Raw genomic sequence first — 15,599 nt, 5'->3', positions numbered from 1 at the left:
TTCTACTCTTTGTCACCCTGTGTAACTCGGTCAATGCAACGGGCAAAAAATAGTCCGACTGTGCAAGTGATATTACAAATTCCACTAGTGCTTCAAGCCACATTAGTTTCCTGGCGGTGTAATTTATGTGTGATCTTTCTGCTACATGATTAGCAGGCACAGATGCATTTCAGGACATTTGTCCAATGGCAAATTTACTGTAAATTCGTACAAACAGATAGAATAATCCACTTTGTTCAATGTTTTTCTTCTGTCGTTTTGGGCAGGACTACAATTTAGAGAACTACAGAAATATAAGCAATTAATTATGGGTAGTATGGATTAATTTTGGAGTATGTAAGTGTACATCAACACGTCTCGTTTCAAGGGTTATTTTTTTAGTGAAAAGGAAAGTTGGTACAGCCATTCAAAAGACGAAGGAAATCTTTATATCTTCTTTAAGGATGTATGTTGAATAGATTGTTTTGAGTAGAAATTAGACTTGTTTTCAACGACTCTCATAAGATGTCGTCCAAATTTATCTTTTCCTTCCAGGTAATGCAATTTGAAATCATTTTCCATAAGCAGTGTACCAGTTTCGCTTAAATCATCTAGCCGAATCGATTCGGGTCTTTTCAAATTTAATATTCCGTTCTGATATTACCACGCTGAAGCCATCCTCAACGGATTGGATGATCCCACCCATAAAAACGGCATCCACCCTAGGAGGCTTTGAAGTTTGTTTTATGTTTCTTTACATTCCGCTTCCTGTTTGACAGCTGTTCGCGATGCGGTGTACTGTTATTGTTCCCGGCACAAGCCAAACAGTTACAACGTACCATTCTTGTGCAACGTACGCGTGCTAGATGACGGAACAGTTTATCTTATCAGCACGGAGTGTGTCGCTTTAAAACGAACGAGTTAGGTGCTGTTGGCTTCGTAGTTTGCTCGTCGACCGTGTGCACGCAGCAATCATCGCAGCAACCGGGGGCGCCGTGACCTAGAAGGTTCTAGTGAGGTGCAGTGCGTAGAAAGCAATCAATTATCAAATCAGCAATACGAGACAACCGGCAAGATGAGCACTCCAACGTCGACGCTCAAGTCCTGCATACCATTTCCGCTGGAGGAGGACCAGCTGGTGGAGGTGGTGGAGAAGGCGAAGGATTGGGCCATCATGCACGGTGCGGCGATGCGTTCCAAGCAAGATTTCAATCCGGACGCACTCCAGGTAAGTGGCGTACACGGTCATGCACGGTGCCGTTGGCGTAGCGGAGAGTTACATAATCTTATTTCCGTCAACAGTTTGCCCCCTTCATCCTGACACCTTCGTCGTTCCCGAGGGTGGAGTTCCAGAAGGCGGTCAATCTGCAGCCGGTGCTAAACGAACTGATTCACACCGTCGCCCACGACAGTGCGTTTCTCTTCGACACTCTCAAGTCGACGGTGAAGGTGGATGATTTTACGCGTTCCCTCATCGAGATCTACCGGACGGTGCTGGACGAGGGCATTACCCAGGTAAGGCTGTTATGGAGCACGGTTTATTTTAAGTTCGTATTCAGCTACCGCGAGGGAGCACCCAAAATGTCCATATCTCCGTCCACTCGAGGGTAGTCAATAGCAACCAACGAGGCTTCCAGTAGGTCTTGCTTAAGAGTAGGCAAAAACGACCGCATAGATCAGGGTTCCCGTAGGGCTTTCTCTCACCACCTTATCAACTGTCTTTCGTAGACCTAAGATTGACAATTTGTTTTTCGAAATTGCTGAGTCACACCACGATGACTAGAGATCGGACAACAATAAGTTTTAGAACCACTGCTGTCCAGATTGTACCCAGACCAGTTTCCCATCGCGGCCTATTGGATTTGTTTGGCAAAACACGCTGACAAAACATTTGTTGTACGCTGAGTCTAATTTTCCGATCTACTATACATTTATTTCCTCCTACAACCTTGCCTGGGAATCGAAATGTTTGAATCTCGAATACACTGTACACTGAAACACATTGGAAACACTCACACACACAAACACACACGAATACATTACCTATACATTTGTGCACACTGAAACGAAAATCTCGAACCCTGACGGACGGAACACGGGGCGCCTCCATTCGGCCTCGGCGAACACACACGTGCACGTTGCGCGGGAAAATGCGTGGCTTTTCTTCCTCCCTCCCTCCCTCACAACCCCCCTTGGCACGGGGGTCTCAGCCCGTCAGTTTGGGGCTGCTGCGATCGGACTTGATGCTGGAGACGCGGTGCGACAACATATGCAGCGAGCGAGTGAATCCGCTGAACGCCTACTGCTGCTGGAAGCAGGTGGAAATCAACACGATCGCGTCCGGTTTCGGTCACCTCGGACCCTCAAGCAAATATCTGCAAAGGTTTTTAGCTCTACACTTTATCATTTTTGTCTCATTCCTATTTCTTCTTACTTGCTCACTCTCCTATCGCATCTCTTTGATCGCACAACATCCTTGTTTAAGTTACTTTATTTATCTCCTTATCTTTGCTGATCACATTTCACCGTTTCTTTACTATCAGTAGACAGTAGTGTTTACTTACCTTTTCGTCTTTTCTGATCTCATTACACTTTATCTTTGCCATCCGTAGTAGTAGTCAGTAGAAGTTAGTCGTTCCCACGTAGAGTTGTTTTCTAGCTAGACAATTACTATCTCTGACTGTCACAGTACCTGTTACTACTACTTACAATGTTTCTTCTACTTACACTTTAACCTTCTCCCCCCAATGCACTTAAATAATCGTTTTCGTCGTGAACCCGCAGGAAGCTCCTGTTGTTCCCCCTTCGTTTGTGAAACAATGATTTGCCGTTTTCCCCCGAAAAGCTTACACGTGTGTGAATACGGCTGCACGAATACCGTGAGGTCCTGAAGCATGGTGACTGACACAAAACAAATGAACGCTCCGTCTGTGGCGGTGGCGTTTGTGAGACGTTTCTAAACATTGCCTCCCGGAAGCTAACCTTCCTACGTGCAGAGTTCCAGTTACAGTTGTCAGTTTGTCATCCCGGTTGAACCACCACCCCCCGTTGCCCGCTTCGGTTTGGGTGTTTTATCGTGACGTGCGCTGCAATACTTCCATCTATGTATAACTCATTTTCATTTCACAATACCGTTTGTGTCCTGTGCTCCAGTTGTGTGTTCACGCTGCCAAACACCCGATTTCGCCTCCACCTCACTCCTTAATTGGTTACGGGTCTTACACCATAACCCCCCACAAACGCTTTTAGCACACGCCAGATAAGCGCTTCCAAGCTGCACACGCAATGAAAACCAATTGATAGTTGGAAGAACTTCTTGAGGCATATAAACACATACGTTCACCCATTTCGTGAATCCGAATCCAATCGCTACTGAAAATGACGGAGATGATGATGATGTTGAGACCCTTGGCGTGCCCACGAAGTTTATTGTGGAGATTATAAATATGTATCTAGTATTACGCTATATTAAGATCGATTTACATACTAATCGATGTAACCAGTAGTTGTTGTAGGTACACGGTATTTTTCTACATTAACTACTAAGGCTAGTTTTGATACCTTCAGCTCGATGTAGCCACTCATCCTGGTTTGGTAGTCGGTGTTCAGTCCCCCCCAACTGCTGGTAGATAATTAATACGCATTGCTAATAGAATGTCTTCTGTTTTATATTTTCCCGTAGTTATATAGCATGGCGTTTGCCTTAGTCGTCCCCGGCATGCTACGTGTTGAGCGCTTCCTGTTGCCGTTGAGGCAGCGCTGTACAGTTGAGTGAAGAGTAGGGCCGTGTTAGCCTTGCCAGTTCACTTCCGTTATCGCTAGTTCCGTTTATCTCTTCCCATTCCCAGCATGTCAGCGTTGTCCGCTCCACTTGATCGTTCGCTTTTCCACCAAAACACACAGATTTTTATTTGTTTTGCTTTCGATTTGGTTTCCTCCTCCCTTTTGTTGATCCGTCCACTGGTCGTCTCGGAGCACCAAGTTTCGTGACATTGCAAACGAAGTGTATTCAAAGTCGCTCAAGAGCTTATTGCTCAATAGGAGCCAGAGAACTCCGAATTGTTGACAACCTTTTACTTTTAACTTATCCCACATTATTTGACAAGCATACCCGGAATTATAGACCGTATTGATCTACTGCCACATCTTTGGGGGAAGGGCTTTTGGAAAGATTGTGTTCCAAACCAAGCCGTAAAAAGTGTGTTCTCAAATGTTATCCCACTTAAGTGAAACGATATATGTATGTGGCCAACACTAGATGGGTCCTTCTGGCCTGCTTTAGTATTCTCTCCTCCCTATTGCGTGCTTGTATGTGTGTTTGTGTGTGCTTGTGTATGGATGTACGTGCATTATCCTTCGCTGCCAAGTGCAACTTGATACTTTCGTTTTGTTTATGTTCTTCGTCCTGATAGAACCTGTTTAGCTTCAGCAAGAGATACGCCACTCGCGCACGCTATTTGCTTGAGAGATCCGTGCCGAAATTCCGATCTCATACATATACAAACACACACACATATATACAAACACGCACCGTGCTGTGGTCAATGTTAAAAACTTAAGAAAGGGCAGGGCATAAGGACATCTACTTCACGCAAGGTTCGGCAGACAATTTGACACATTTGACACATTGGACACTTCAACAGACCCACGACTACTACAGGGCAGCAAAGCTAAGTGGTCAGCGATCAGGATTGTTTCGATGCGGGAAGCGATGGCAGGCCGGCAAGCGGTAGTGTAACGTCGCTATCAAAACATTCAAGACACCACACGAACAACTACAACACGTCCGTTTCGCTACTGATCTGATTGTTCCCCTTCTTCCAGACCGTAACGCTCGCACTGCTCCGGTCAGACTATTTGCCCAACTTTTCGGATGCCATCAAGCAGGTGGAGATAAATACGATCGCCTCCAGCTTCGGCGGCATCTCGACCAACATGACGCCAATGCATAGGTACATTTTCTACTTCCTACCCCGCCCCTTCCCTACTCCGCACCATGCGATCTTTTTCTCTCGCTCTCTCTCTCTTTTTCCTTCCATTCACCTCTTTGTCGCCTTTTCTGGCAAACATTGTCGTCCCGGGGACCATCCTTTATGGTCTTCCATAACTTTTTCTCTCACGCTCCACGCTCCATTTTGTTTTCTAAGCCCCCCCCCCCCCACCCGTCCCACCACCACACGCTCAGTCGATGTTTGCTTCTGGCTTCCGGTAAAATTTCCTTTCTTTTCACTAAAACTTTGTGGTAAATTTCAGTTCGTAGCGCCTTAAGGTTAAACAAAGACTTTTACAGCAGCTTAGGAATATTTGCACACCGTTGTTAGAGTATGTTAGAGTTTCCTTTTCCGTTTCTTCAGTTTTATTCAAAACGTTTCAGTGATTAATTGTCGTTATAGGAATGGAAACTTACGGTTTTGTATTGCTATATTCATAGATAGGTTCGCCATTGAAAAAAAGGCGTAGCAAGGCGCTATTAACTAAAGTTGACTATTTTTCGCCATCGCTGTTGCACTTCAGCTTACACTCATGCACATGCAAACAAACACATCGACACGACATTTACATTTAACTAAACACAAACCACCCACCAAACATGCGCACCATGTTGACCTAACAGCTTTTATTGTGCGTTCTTTTAAATTCTTTGCCGTTTTCTAACACTTTCCACAATATTCTCAGATGCAAGCTTGAAATGATTCCTTTTCGTGTGTTATTGCTGTCGCTACTGGTATCGGACAGTCGTTTGTGGACTTTACAAGAAAAAAGGCCAAATTATCCTTTCCTTAATCCCCTCCATTTCGGTTTGCTCCGTTTGTTTGTGGGTTTTCTGTGCGTGTCTGACTTACGTTGGCTGTGTTACTCACGCCCCATTTTACACATTTATTTTTTGTCGCTGTCTTTGATGGGCATGTCCACTTACCTACCTTCTGGTTGCACGCCTCTCCATTCCGCATGTTCGTTTTTCACGTTACAGTTTACTTTGGTATGTTTGTCCTTCCACCCATTTAGCGGTACAATGTTTTCGCTGTCGTGTTCACAAGTCCGGTTTTCTTCTGCTCGTTTTTGCACGTCTTCTTTGTTCCTTACAAATCTGGTATCTGTTGTCTGTTGTTGTTTCTAATCTCCTTGTAGTGTACCGTCTTTCGTGTACAATATGGGCACCTAGAAGGAAGGTCTACCTGTGTCCCTTACTTCCCTTGGCAAATGGGTTGACCCTGGTGTACGTTCATCTAATTTCATTGGTCCGTTTTGTGCTGCGTCTCAACAACATTGGTTTGGGGGTCTCCCAATCGCGGTTTGGGTTTAGGTTAGCTAACGTTCAATTGTTAGTCGCGGTAGCTCACAAAACAATAGTGTAAAAAATACTACCAGCCCATGTACGATTATATAAAATGCACAAGCTGGACTAATTCGGGGAAGAAATACAAAACGTATTACCAATCAATCAGTAGCAAACAAACTCTTTAGAAAAAGTGATAACAACCACTTCCAACTATATCAATTAACTCTATTTAGTAAAACAATGTGAATAGTAAATCGAAAATGGTAACATCCAGTTGGTTATCCCAGAAGGCGAAATCAAGAGCAGACGATACCAGAGCAGCTGTAACCCGAAGTGGCGCTCTTCCTGTTCGCAACTCGTTTAGCCTCTCTGACTAAATTAACAACTACCGGCTTTGCCTTACGATTAATAAGCCTTTATTCTTGTTGCTCGTCAAATGGAAGATTTAAGCAAGTTCCATCTCTTACTTTATTTTATACTTTCTTCCTTCGCCGTCCTGTCTCTCATTTTCATTTTCTTCCTTTCTCTCTCACTCTATCTCTCTTTCGTTTTCTCTCTGTTTTTCTTTGACTGTCTTTTTCCTGACAACTTTCCCAGCTTCATTGCACTTTACATTTTCGGCATTTTTCATTTTCCATACGGTAGCAATAGGAACAACGATTTTCGACAACTACAAAGGAACTAAATTCAAACACTCACTCTCGTACACAAACTCGCACATTGACAGTTACACCTGATTCGTTATGCTAGATAGTAGTTTGTCCTGGTAGTGCATGCACAGTAGTTGTACTAAAAGTTAAAATATTCGTTCCAATAGCATCCCTTCACCCCCAACCCCATCTCTCAACCCCTTCCGCTCCTAGTACCCGAGTTATGTTTTTTTTTTTTAGTTTATTTACAAAGCCCACCGGACTCCCCGGCACCAGGGACTTGCTGCCAGTGTTCCTGTTTATAGTCCCATGTTTCACTCTCTGTCTCTCTCTCTCTCTCTGTCTATCTCTGCATAGCCCAACCGGGCGGTGTTAGGCCGCCTGCTTGCGCCTGTACAATATGCAGCGTCCTAGACACCCCCCCCCTCCCCCCTCCCCTTCCCCCCACCGTCCCATCCGCCGCGACTGTTTGTCGCCTACCATTTCCGTGACTAATCCTTGTTTTTGGTTGTTTGTGTTCGCCGTCGCTGCTGCTGGTGTTTGGCTGGCTGGACTGAATCGCTCGGAATGGATACGCCAGCTATATCCTGACGGAGTTGGGCTACCGGGATAAGCTCGTCAACGTGAGTATGCGCTCCCTTTGGCTGAGTTGAGTTGGTAGCTAATGATTGGTTTGTTTTGGTTTTCGCCAGCTGCCGGAAAACAAGGCCCTGTCGGGGCTGTGTGACGCGATGGTGGAGGCGTGGAAGCTGCAGAACCGTCCGGACGCGGCCATCCTGTTCGTGGTGGAGGACGTGACCTACAACATCTGTGACCAGCGGTTCCACGAGTTCTACATCCGCTCGACGTACCCGCACGTGCCCGTCGTCCGGCGCACGCTGACGGAGATTCAGCGGGCGGGTCGGCTCGGCACCGAGCGGGAGCTGCTGCTGGCGCTCAAGGAGGGCGAGCCGGCGGTGGAGGTGAGCGTGGTGTACTTCCGCGCCGGCTACGAACCCGGCCACTATCACGGCGCGGACGAGTGGGCCGCCCGGCTGCTGGTGGAGCGTTCGCGCGCCATCAAGTGTCCGTCGATCCAGTACCATCTGGCCGGCACGAAGAAGGTCCAGCAGGCGCTGGCCCGGCCGGACGTGCTGCGGCGCTTCGTCGGCGCGGACGAGGCCAAGATCGACGCGATCCGCGACGTGTTCACCGGGCTGTACTCGCTCGACCCGGACGAGGGCGGTGCGGAGGCGGTCGCACTAGCCAAGGCCAACCCGGAGCGGTTCGTGCTGAAGCCGCAGCGCGAGGGAGGCGGCAACAACGTCTACGGTGCCGACATACCGACCGCCCTGGACGCCATGACGCCGGACGAGCGCTCGGCCTGGATTCTCATGGAGCGCATCTTTCCACCGCTCTCGACCGGCTACATGATCCGGCCGGGTGGGCCAACACCGCCACCCCTCGTGCAGCTCGTGTCCGAGCTCGGCATCTTCGGAGCCGTCATCGGGTGCGTACTGGAGTCAATAGCTCAAGCTTTATTTGACTTATGTGTTAGGTCTGCAATTAAGTTCTCCCTGTTTTTGTATGAAAATGTTTTTTCATTTTTAAAGTAATGGTAAAAGATTACTCATTGCAAGTATTGGCCATCGCTTGCAACATCCTTTTGTCCATCATTTGGGCAGCGCTTGAATGCCGTCCCAAAACAAAATGTTACTCTTTGGACATTATCCACGTATCGAGTCATTTTTTAGTTTCCTCGCGTGATCTGACTTCTTGTTCACTCAGATCATGTGCCATGGACCGGAACCGGTGAAAATCTGATGGGGCAAGGTCTGGTGAATGCAGCGGGTGAGGTATAACATCCCATTTCAGTGTTTCCAGTAAAGTTTTCACTGTTCCAGCTACTTGAGGCCGAGCGTTTTCGCGTAGGAGAATGACATTGTCGAGCTTCTTCGCGTATTGAGGTCGTTTTTCTTTTAAAATTCGACTCAATCGCATCAGTTGTGTCAGATAACGTTCTCCACTGACGGTTTTGATGGGTTGTAGGAGTTCGCTTGCATCCTCGTCGACCACTATTTGATCGTCGCTGAAGTTTGGCGATCTTCCTTGGCGCTCACGGTCGTTGACATCGAAATCGCCATTTTTAAAGCGCCCAAACCAACCAAGGCACGTAGTTTTTACTAAGAGTATCGTCTCCGTAAACTTGTTGAAGTGCCCGAAACGCTGCAGCAGCTTCTTCTTCTTGGCGTAACGACCTTGTTGGTCATGCCTGCTCCGTTAAGGGCTTACAAGACTTGTTTCCCTGTTGTACGTGGATAGTCAGTCCTCTCGTACAGGGGAGGGTCCGGTCTCGGTTGGGATTCGAACCCACGCCGTCGAGGTGGTGAGCCCCGGCGCTCATGGGCCGATTTTCTAACCGGCGCTACCGCTCGGCTGTCGCGGACCCCCGCGGAGCAGCTGTTTTCTGCGAATTGAAGAAGAAAAGTAGCACTTCCTGCAAATGGTGATAATTCGGCTCGAAATTCGACATTTTTCCATGTAATATAACTATATTATGCAACAATTAAATCACCAATCTGATGATACAGTTTGTTTACTATACGTCTAAGCTAAAATTATGACGATTCAGATAACATCAAAATCGTCAAGCGATATTTGTTTACAAATAGCGAGAACTTAGATGCAGACCTAATATACTATCATAGGTAGCATCTACGTTCTGGTGCATCCTCTTGTTGATACGAGAGACTTATTAGACTACCTCCTACCTCCGACACTCGCTTCTTCTGCTAGAAAAACGCTCTCGATCGCGGCAGTAATATGCTTTTCCTTTCACTCCGCAGGACCAAGGACAAGATACTGTACAACAAGCAGGTCGGCCACATGCTTCGCACCAAGCTTTCGACGGCCAACGAGGGTGGTGTCGCCGCCGGGCTCGGAGCACTCGACAGCCCGTACCTGATCGACTAGCTCCGGTGACGCTCCTGACGAGCTGCGCCCGATGAATCTACTTGCATTTTACTGTTGGGTCAACACGGTTACAAACTTATTCAAATATACACATGCGCTATACAAGCCATTTGGCAAAAAAGAACCAAAACGAAGTTGCTGTTGTTGTTTGCTTGAATCAAACGAACCAGAACGTTAGCTGATGATCGGATGTGGAGTGATCTGCGAGCAAGTGTTGCTCCTATTGCAAGCTAAAGAAGAAGGCGCGGTTCGAATTTATTGTTTAATTTTTTTGTTATTTTTATTACATCTTCATTTCGACACATTTTTTTGGACACAGAGACTGCTGCACGCTTATGTGAAGTTTTTGTTTTTTCATGGTTTGTCTTGTCTTGTCTGTCGTTATGTTTGTTTGTTTGTTTGATGCTGGCGTTTTTCGCTTGATGTTTTGAACCTTTTAATCGGCTTGTTAATCCTTTCGTACACTGTTGTGACTCTTCCTTTGTCTGTGATGGGGGGCGGGGGGAGGGTAATTATTTAAAGCGTTAAAATAACTAGCATCTACCGCCCGGATCCCGGTTTACCTTACCTAAACTTATCAAATCGGTCGATCACGGTGTTGCGCGCGTTGTTTTTTTTTTTTTTAATGTTGACGCTGCATCTAGTTCCTATTCGTTTTCCTTAGTTTTTTTTTGTTTCGTTTTTACTCTTCTTCCGCTTCCGCTTTCGGTTTGGCGCTGCCCGCTGTTTTAGGTTGGTGTAGTGTCTACATGTCGACGACGACGACGTTCGTCTGCTTTCCCGCCCCCCTTTTTTTTTAAACTATTCAAGTTTAATTTAATTTGTTTTCCTTTCCTTCCTTCAGAAATTGAATGGTAATGGCACAAAAAGCAAAATTTGTCACTTTAACATTTTCTCTTCCCCAATATTTTCCCAACTCTGGGCGTGAATTTGTTAGTCTATGTTGTATGTGTATGGTTGTATGTAGCGTTTTGCTTTTTTTTTTTGTTTTTTAAATGACTTTCAACACTCTTTTAGTTTTTGTTTTTCCTTTATGTTCCGTTTGGACTCGCGGCGGCAAAGGCAAATAGAACCATTTCGCGTTTGGTCGGTGAGTTTTTGTTTTGTTTTTCTTCCGACCCTGCTGCTGGCCAGGGTCGTCGGCGGACTGGACCGGCAATAGGGTACAGGATGGATAGGTTTCGGTTTTGTGTGTGTTGTTGTGTGCAGTAGAGTTACGGCGGATAGTGCTTTTTTTTTTTTTGTTCGATACGGCATAGGATGAACAGACGTTTACCGCTAGCAATACTTTACACGTTAAAAGGCATTCAAACATTCAACAGCACAACGGGGAAAGAAGTGGAAAACTGGTGTGGTGAAGATAGACGAAGTGAGATCGAGAAAGAGAGAGAGAGAGTGTGTGAAAGGAAGAGAGTTAGTGATTAAGTGATAACATGTCCGAGTATTCGTTTTTGTTTGTTTCGTTTTTTTTCGTGTGCAGTGTGTTTAGGGGGTGGCTTCTTTTGTGACTGTGTCCTTCGGTAGTGTTCCTCCTTACCCGTTCTATACACCAATTTAGCATAGTAGTGGTTTGTTTTGCATCCCCCAGGGGGAGAGTGGGGAAAGCAAGCGTGGAAAAAAGTGTTCGCTCGTTTCTTATCCTTCCATTTCCGCATTGTAGAACGGTGCTAAACGTTTCCTAATTGCAATGCTTTACTCTTCCGCATGCTTTTCGTTCTTCCCTTGTCTTATATTTCACATTTTCTTCTCGTTTGCCATACATACATACGTCCTGCAGCCAGGACGAGGAGAGCGGTTGAGCCGCCACTCGAGAACCTTTACTAAGAACCATCCACCGTGAGGGAGTGCGCGACAAAACGATCAAACAGAGCAGCAAATCTTACAACCACCACACTAAGAAGCAATTGAGCGAGCGAAAAAAAGGGGATAGAATCGAAACGTTCCAACAAATATGCGCGCCGCAAAAACGCTGCACCCACTCCGACTAGTTTGCCAGCATCATTCGAGCATTCGAGTGCAGGATGTGCTTCCCGTGCTACCTCAACTACCTCGTTTTGCCTTTACGTGTTTCTTTCACCTATCTGCCCAGCTACAGTTTGCTCTGCTAGACGAATCCGACCGGGGGAAGTGGCTACTGGATGCGTTCATCATCATAGCAAATAGCGCAACAGACTCTACAAACTAAAACAAAAAATATATATATTCATATGTTATACCTAATATATCCATTTATAGTTTACGTTTATATCACCACATAATTGTTTACAGGTCGGTTTTCAGTTGCAATAGAATGGGTATGTACGGTCTGGTGTGCAGAGCACGCTTTCGTTTTTCACTTGTCTTTTCACTTTTCTACGACCATTTTCTTTTTCACATTTTTGTTTTTTTTTGCAGTTTTCAACATCAACTTCTTTTCCTGTTTTTCCTCCTCGTACACCTCGTGTGAAACGGTGCACCCAACATGAAGCAGACGCACTGAAACGATACATAAACCATACTGCAGCATTAAATACACATACAACACGACGAACATTGGCGATCGGGCAATGTCGATCCCCCACCGTTGCACACATATACTAATACAGTTTTGCTGTTTTGCATCTTATATTATCCTAACACATGACACTCTGGCCCTTCCGGGGGTTGAAGGGGCGGGGGTGGGAGGGTGGGGAAGGGGGGATTGATAGCGTTGTTTTTCCGATTTCGGGCCTTTTTTTTCAAGGGCAGACTAGAACCGAAAATAATGGCGTCGGTTCGTTTGTTTCTCTAATCCGTCTCGACTCATTCTGTTTCGTTTCCTACTATCCGGTTTCTGTGTCTTATATCACGTCTCTCTAAATTTCTTCCTTTCGTTTCCTCGCTTCTAATGCTGATCGATGCTGCATGAAATAAATTTTGTGTATAGATATATCTATAATTGGCGTGCCACACGCACGGTTGTTCAAGAGTCCGTAGAGTTTTGTTTCCTTTATGAATGAAAGCATAATAAATACTTGCTCTAACATGCCTTCCGACGTTGGGTAACGATTTTAGGGAAGATTAATTGTTCTTCGTTCACGTTCGTCTTGTGGTTTGTTTTTTGGTTGCACGCACAAACGCGAGAAAAATACTGATTCTGTTTTTCAACTGGGTTTCGTTTAAGTTTACGTTTCGGTAGGATGATGTTCGGCAAACTGTTTACAGGAGTTATGTTTTCCCATTTTTCCTTCTGTTTGTTGTGTGTGAGTTAAAAACAATGTCTGTGGCATTTGTAAATCGATGGTATAGTGAAATTTGTAACTGCTGGGCGATAGGTGTCCCGTCTTCGTGCCCGCTTTCGGTGCATTTTCATTTCAGTTTTATTTTGTTAAATTCTAATACTTTAATTTTAACCTTCTGCTCTTGCATTCATATCAACACATCAACGGTAGATGATAAAGACAGTGACATAGAAAGCGGGGACAGAGAAAAGGGAATCTTTTGTGTGTCTGTGTGTCCGAGAGGGAGGAGGAGCAGAGCCATTCTCCGTGTTTGCTGCCCTCTATGGGAGAACGCAAATAAGCAAGCTTGCCTCCCCGCGTGCTTGCTATTCTAACTTCCCTTGGGTCAACCGCGGTATATTTGCACGGAGTTAAAATGAAACTAACATGGATTGCAACACATCGCGCTGCAATGTAAATGCACATGCGTGGCGCTGCATCCCGATTGACTTGGTTAATATTATTTAGCTTCGATTCCCTCCCTCCGCCTGTCGAGCTGGTTCGACTATTCCTGCCTAGTTTCTTACGTGTAAGCGTGCCTCCGAGCGTGTTCCGATAGTAGACTCCCTTACTATGGGCGAATACTGTGCAATGATGAAATCTTTCAAGCGCTACAACACTTCCGATTCTTACTCCTGCTGCCAATCCCTAAACATTCGCGCCCATCCCGAACGATGTACAACTAAGCCGAACAATATACACCTGCCACACACCCCGCCGGACGGTTTTTTTTGTCTTGCGGTTTTGCTTCGTTATTCTTCTTCCTCTACACTTGGTTTCTTTAGAAAATCTACTACTTAGCGCGTCAAATCTTTCGCTGACCGCACGCAAGGAAGCATCCTTCCCTTGGCGACTAAATGCAATAATTAGTTTACGATTAATCTCACATATGTCACGGAATAGGTTGCAGTTTCACAAATTGAGCCAATCGGTACGCGAAGCAACCGTGCTCGCGTTTAAATAATGCAAAATAAAACTAATAAAACCAAATATCATGCAGTAGCGTACGCTAGTAGCTTATTTAAAAAAGCAACCAACAAATGCTGAACATATACGAACACACACATACACACACATATATACTGTTCCTTTGGGGAGGGTGAACGTGTTGCCTAGCTTTAACGTTTTTGGCGAATCACCTTATTACTCTCTTACACGTGTGCTAGCAGCAGCAAGCTGTTGGTGCATTTATGAATTCCTAACTAGAGTGTGTTTGTTCTCCTATTTCATAATTATCCTGTTCTCCTCCTCCACCCTACCGCAGCCTTCTCTAACTCGCGAACTCGTTATGGTTTGATCTTTTGTTAATTTATTTTTGCAATTGTTAGCTTATCTTACTCATTTACCTTTTTTTTTTTGTTTTAAATCTAACCGCTTTCTGTTCGAGGGAGCTAACAATACTGACAATTTAAAAAAATATTTAAAAAATACAGTTTAAAGCTAAAGTGCAAAGTTTTGTTCGATTCTTTTAGAGTGTGGCTTTTGCTAACCGCCCTTTCTTTTTAACTTTGTTTCCGCAGTGCCTCTTTCCCGCTAGTTCATCAGTGCGCGTGTGTGGTTATGTTTCTTCTCTTTCTCGGAAAGATTCCTTCTCGGTGGCACACGAATTAGCATCATCAATGCATCGGGTCGATACCGATACCGGAAGGGAAGGTGGTGTGTTGTGCACACACACACACATACGCCGCGTTAAACATCTGATCTAAACGAACCGTTCCTTCATCAATCGGAGCTATTGCGTCCGTGTTTCGTCCTCCCTTTGCGTTCGTTTCCGTTGCGTTTCCTACAGTATTTGTTTGACAAAGGGATTTTCAATATGGGATTTCGTTTCTTAACATTGACACAGGAGGTTACAATCATTGTTTTTTTTGTTTTGCTCTAATATATAATATATATCAATATAACCTGTGTATTTAACATTTGTCATGCACATATACGAATATGTAGGAGATATTGTACGATTGGGCGTGTTGCAATTAGGGAGTTTGGGTAAGTGTTTGCGTGTGAGTACGTTGTGTTTTCAGATCGACCTAGTTTCTCCTCAAGTGCACGCAATCTACATTGCTCAGCGCAAGCCTCTTCCGCAGCGAAGGAGTTTCGCGCGCTGCACTTATGGGACGAGATTATTATGGCTGCAGCTCGGCTACGCAAGCGGTAGCAGCGGGAGCGATGGTAGTAGCAGCAGAAGACGATGGGGGAGTAGCAGCGTTGGCGTTTGGCGGCAACGAGCGGCATCCGGGCGACGACGCGCGCGCGGCCCTTACTCGCATCAGACCATCACGAACGCTTCCTCGCCGCGAAACAGGAACGGGTATTGGTCGATCATCGTCTGCACGATGTCCTCCAGGTAGGGGCGCATCGTCTCGAAGCGCATCATATCGGTGAACTCGATCGGCAGGAGCGTTGGCCACCAGCAGATGGCGAGATTCTTACTATCCATGCTGTTCAGTTTGGAGTTTTCCGACACCCTGCAATGAAGGAAGGTGCAAAATTGAATAT

General features: G+C 45.6%; 2 protein-coding genes across 5 annotated transcripts in view; one reads left to right on the top strand and one right to left on the bottom strand.

Moving 5' to 3' along the window:
• Nucleotides 1-812: 812 nt before the first annotated feature.
• LOC131269805 (glutathione synthetase-like) lies at nt 813-9,980 on the top strand. Of its 2 annotated transcripts, none has more exons than XM_058272333.1 (6): nt 813-1,207; nt 1,282-1,494; nt 4,804-4,931; nt 7,490-7,532; nt 7,602-8,398; nt 9,735-9,980. In XM_058272333.1, the coding sequence occupies exons 1-6, from the start codon at nt 1,055-1,057 to the stop codon at nt 9,859-9,861; spliced, it is 1,461 nt and encodes a 486-aa protein (XP_058128316.1). In that variant the 5' UTR covers nt 813-1,054; the 3' UTR covers nt 9,862-9,980. The 2 variants fall into 2 exon arrangements, with proteins under 2 accessions (XP_058128316.1, XP_058128315.1); XM_058272332.1 differs by lacking the exon at nt 4,804-4,931 and adding an exon at nt 2,190-2,362.
• Nucleotides 9,981-10,405: 425 nt separating this feature from the next.
• LOC131269451 (rho GTPase-activating protein 190) overlaps nt 10,406-15,599 on the bottom strand; it is a 43,274-nt gene continuing 38,080 nt past the window's right edge. For all 3 annotated transcript variants that reach the window (XM_058271813.1, XM_058271814.1, XM_058271815.1), the window contains one exon: nt 10,406-15,568. In XM_058271813.1, the coding sequence (XP_058127796.1) occupies nt 15,370-15,568 (199 nt within the window). In that variant the 3' untranslated portion in view covers nt 10,406-15,369. The remainder of the gene's footprint in view (nt 15,569-15,599) is intronic.

This window comes from Anopheles coustani, chromosome X (assembly GCF_943734705.1).
Source record: "Anopheles coustani chromosome X, idAnoCousDA_361_x.2, whole genome shotgun sequence".
Classification (NCBI taxonomy): domain Eukaryota; kingdom Metazoa; phylum Arthropoda; class Insecta; order Diptera; family Culicidae; genus Anopheles; species Anopheles coustani.
Note: the sequence above shows the minus strand (reverse complement) of the source record. Positions and strands in the feature narration are given on the sequence as shown.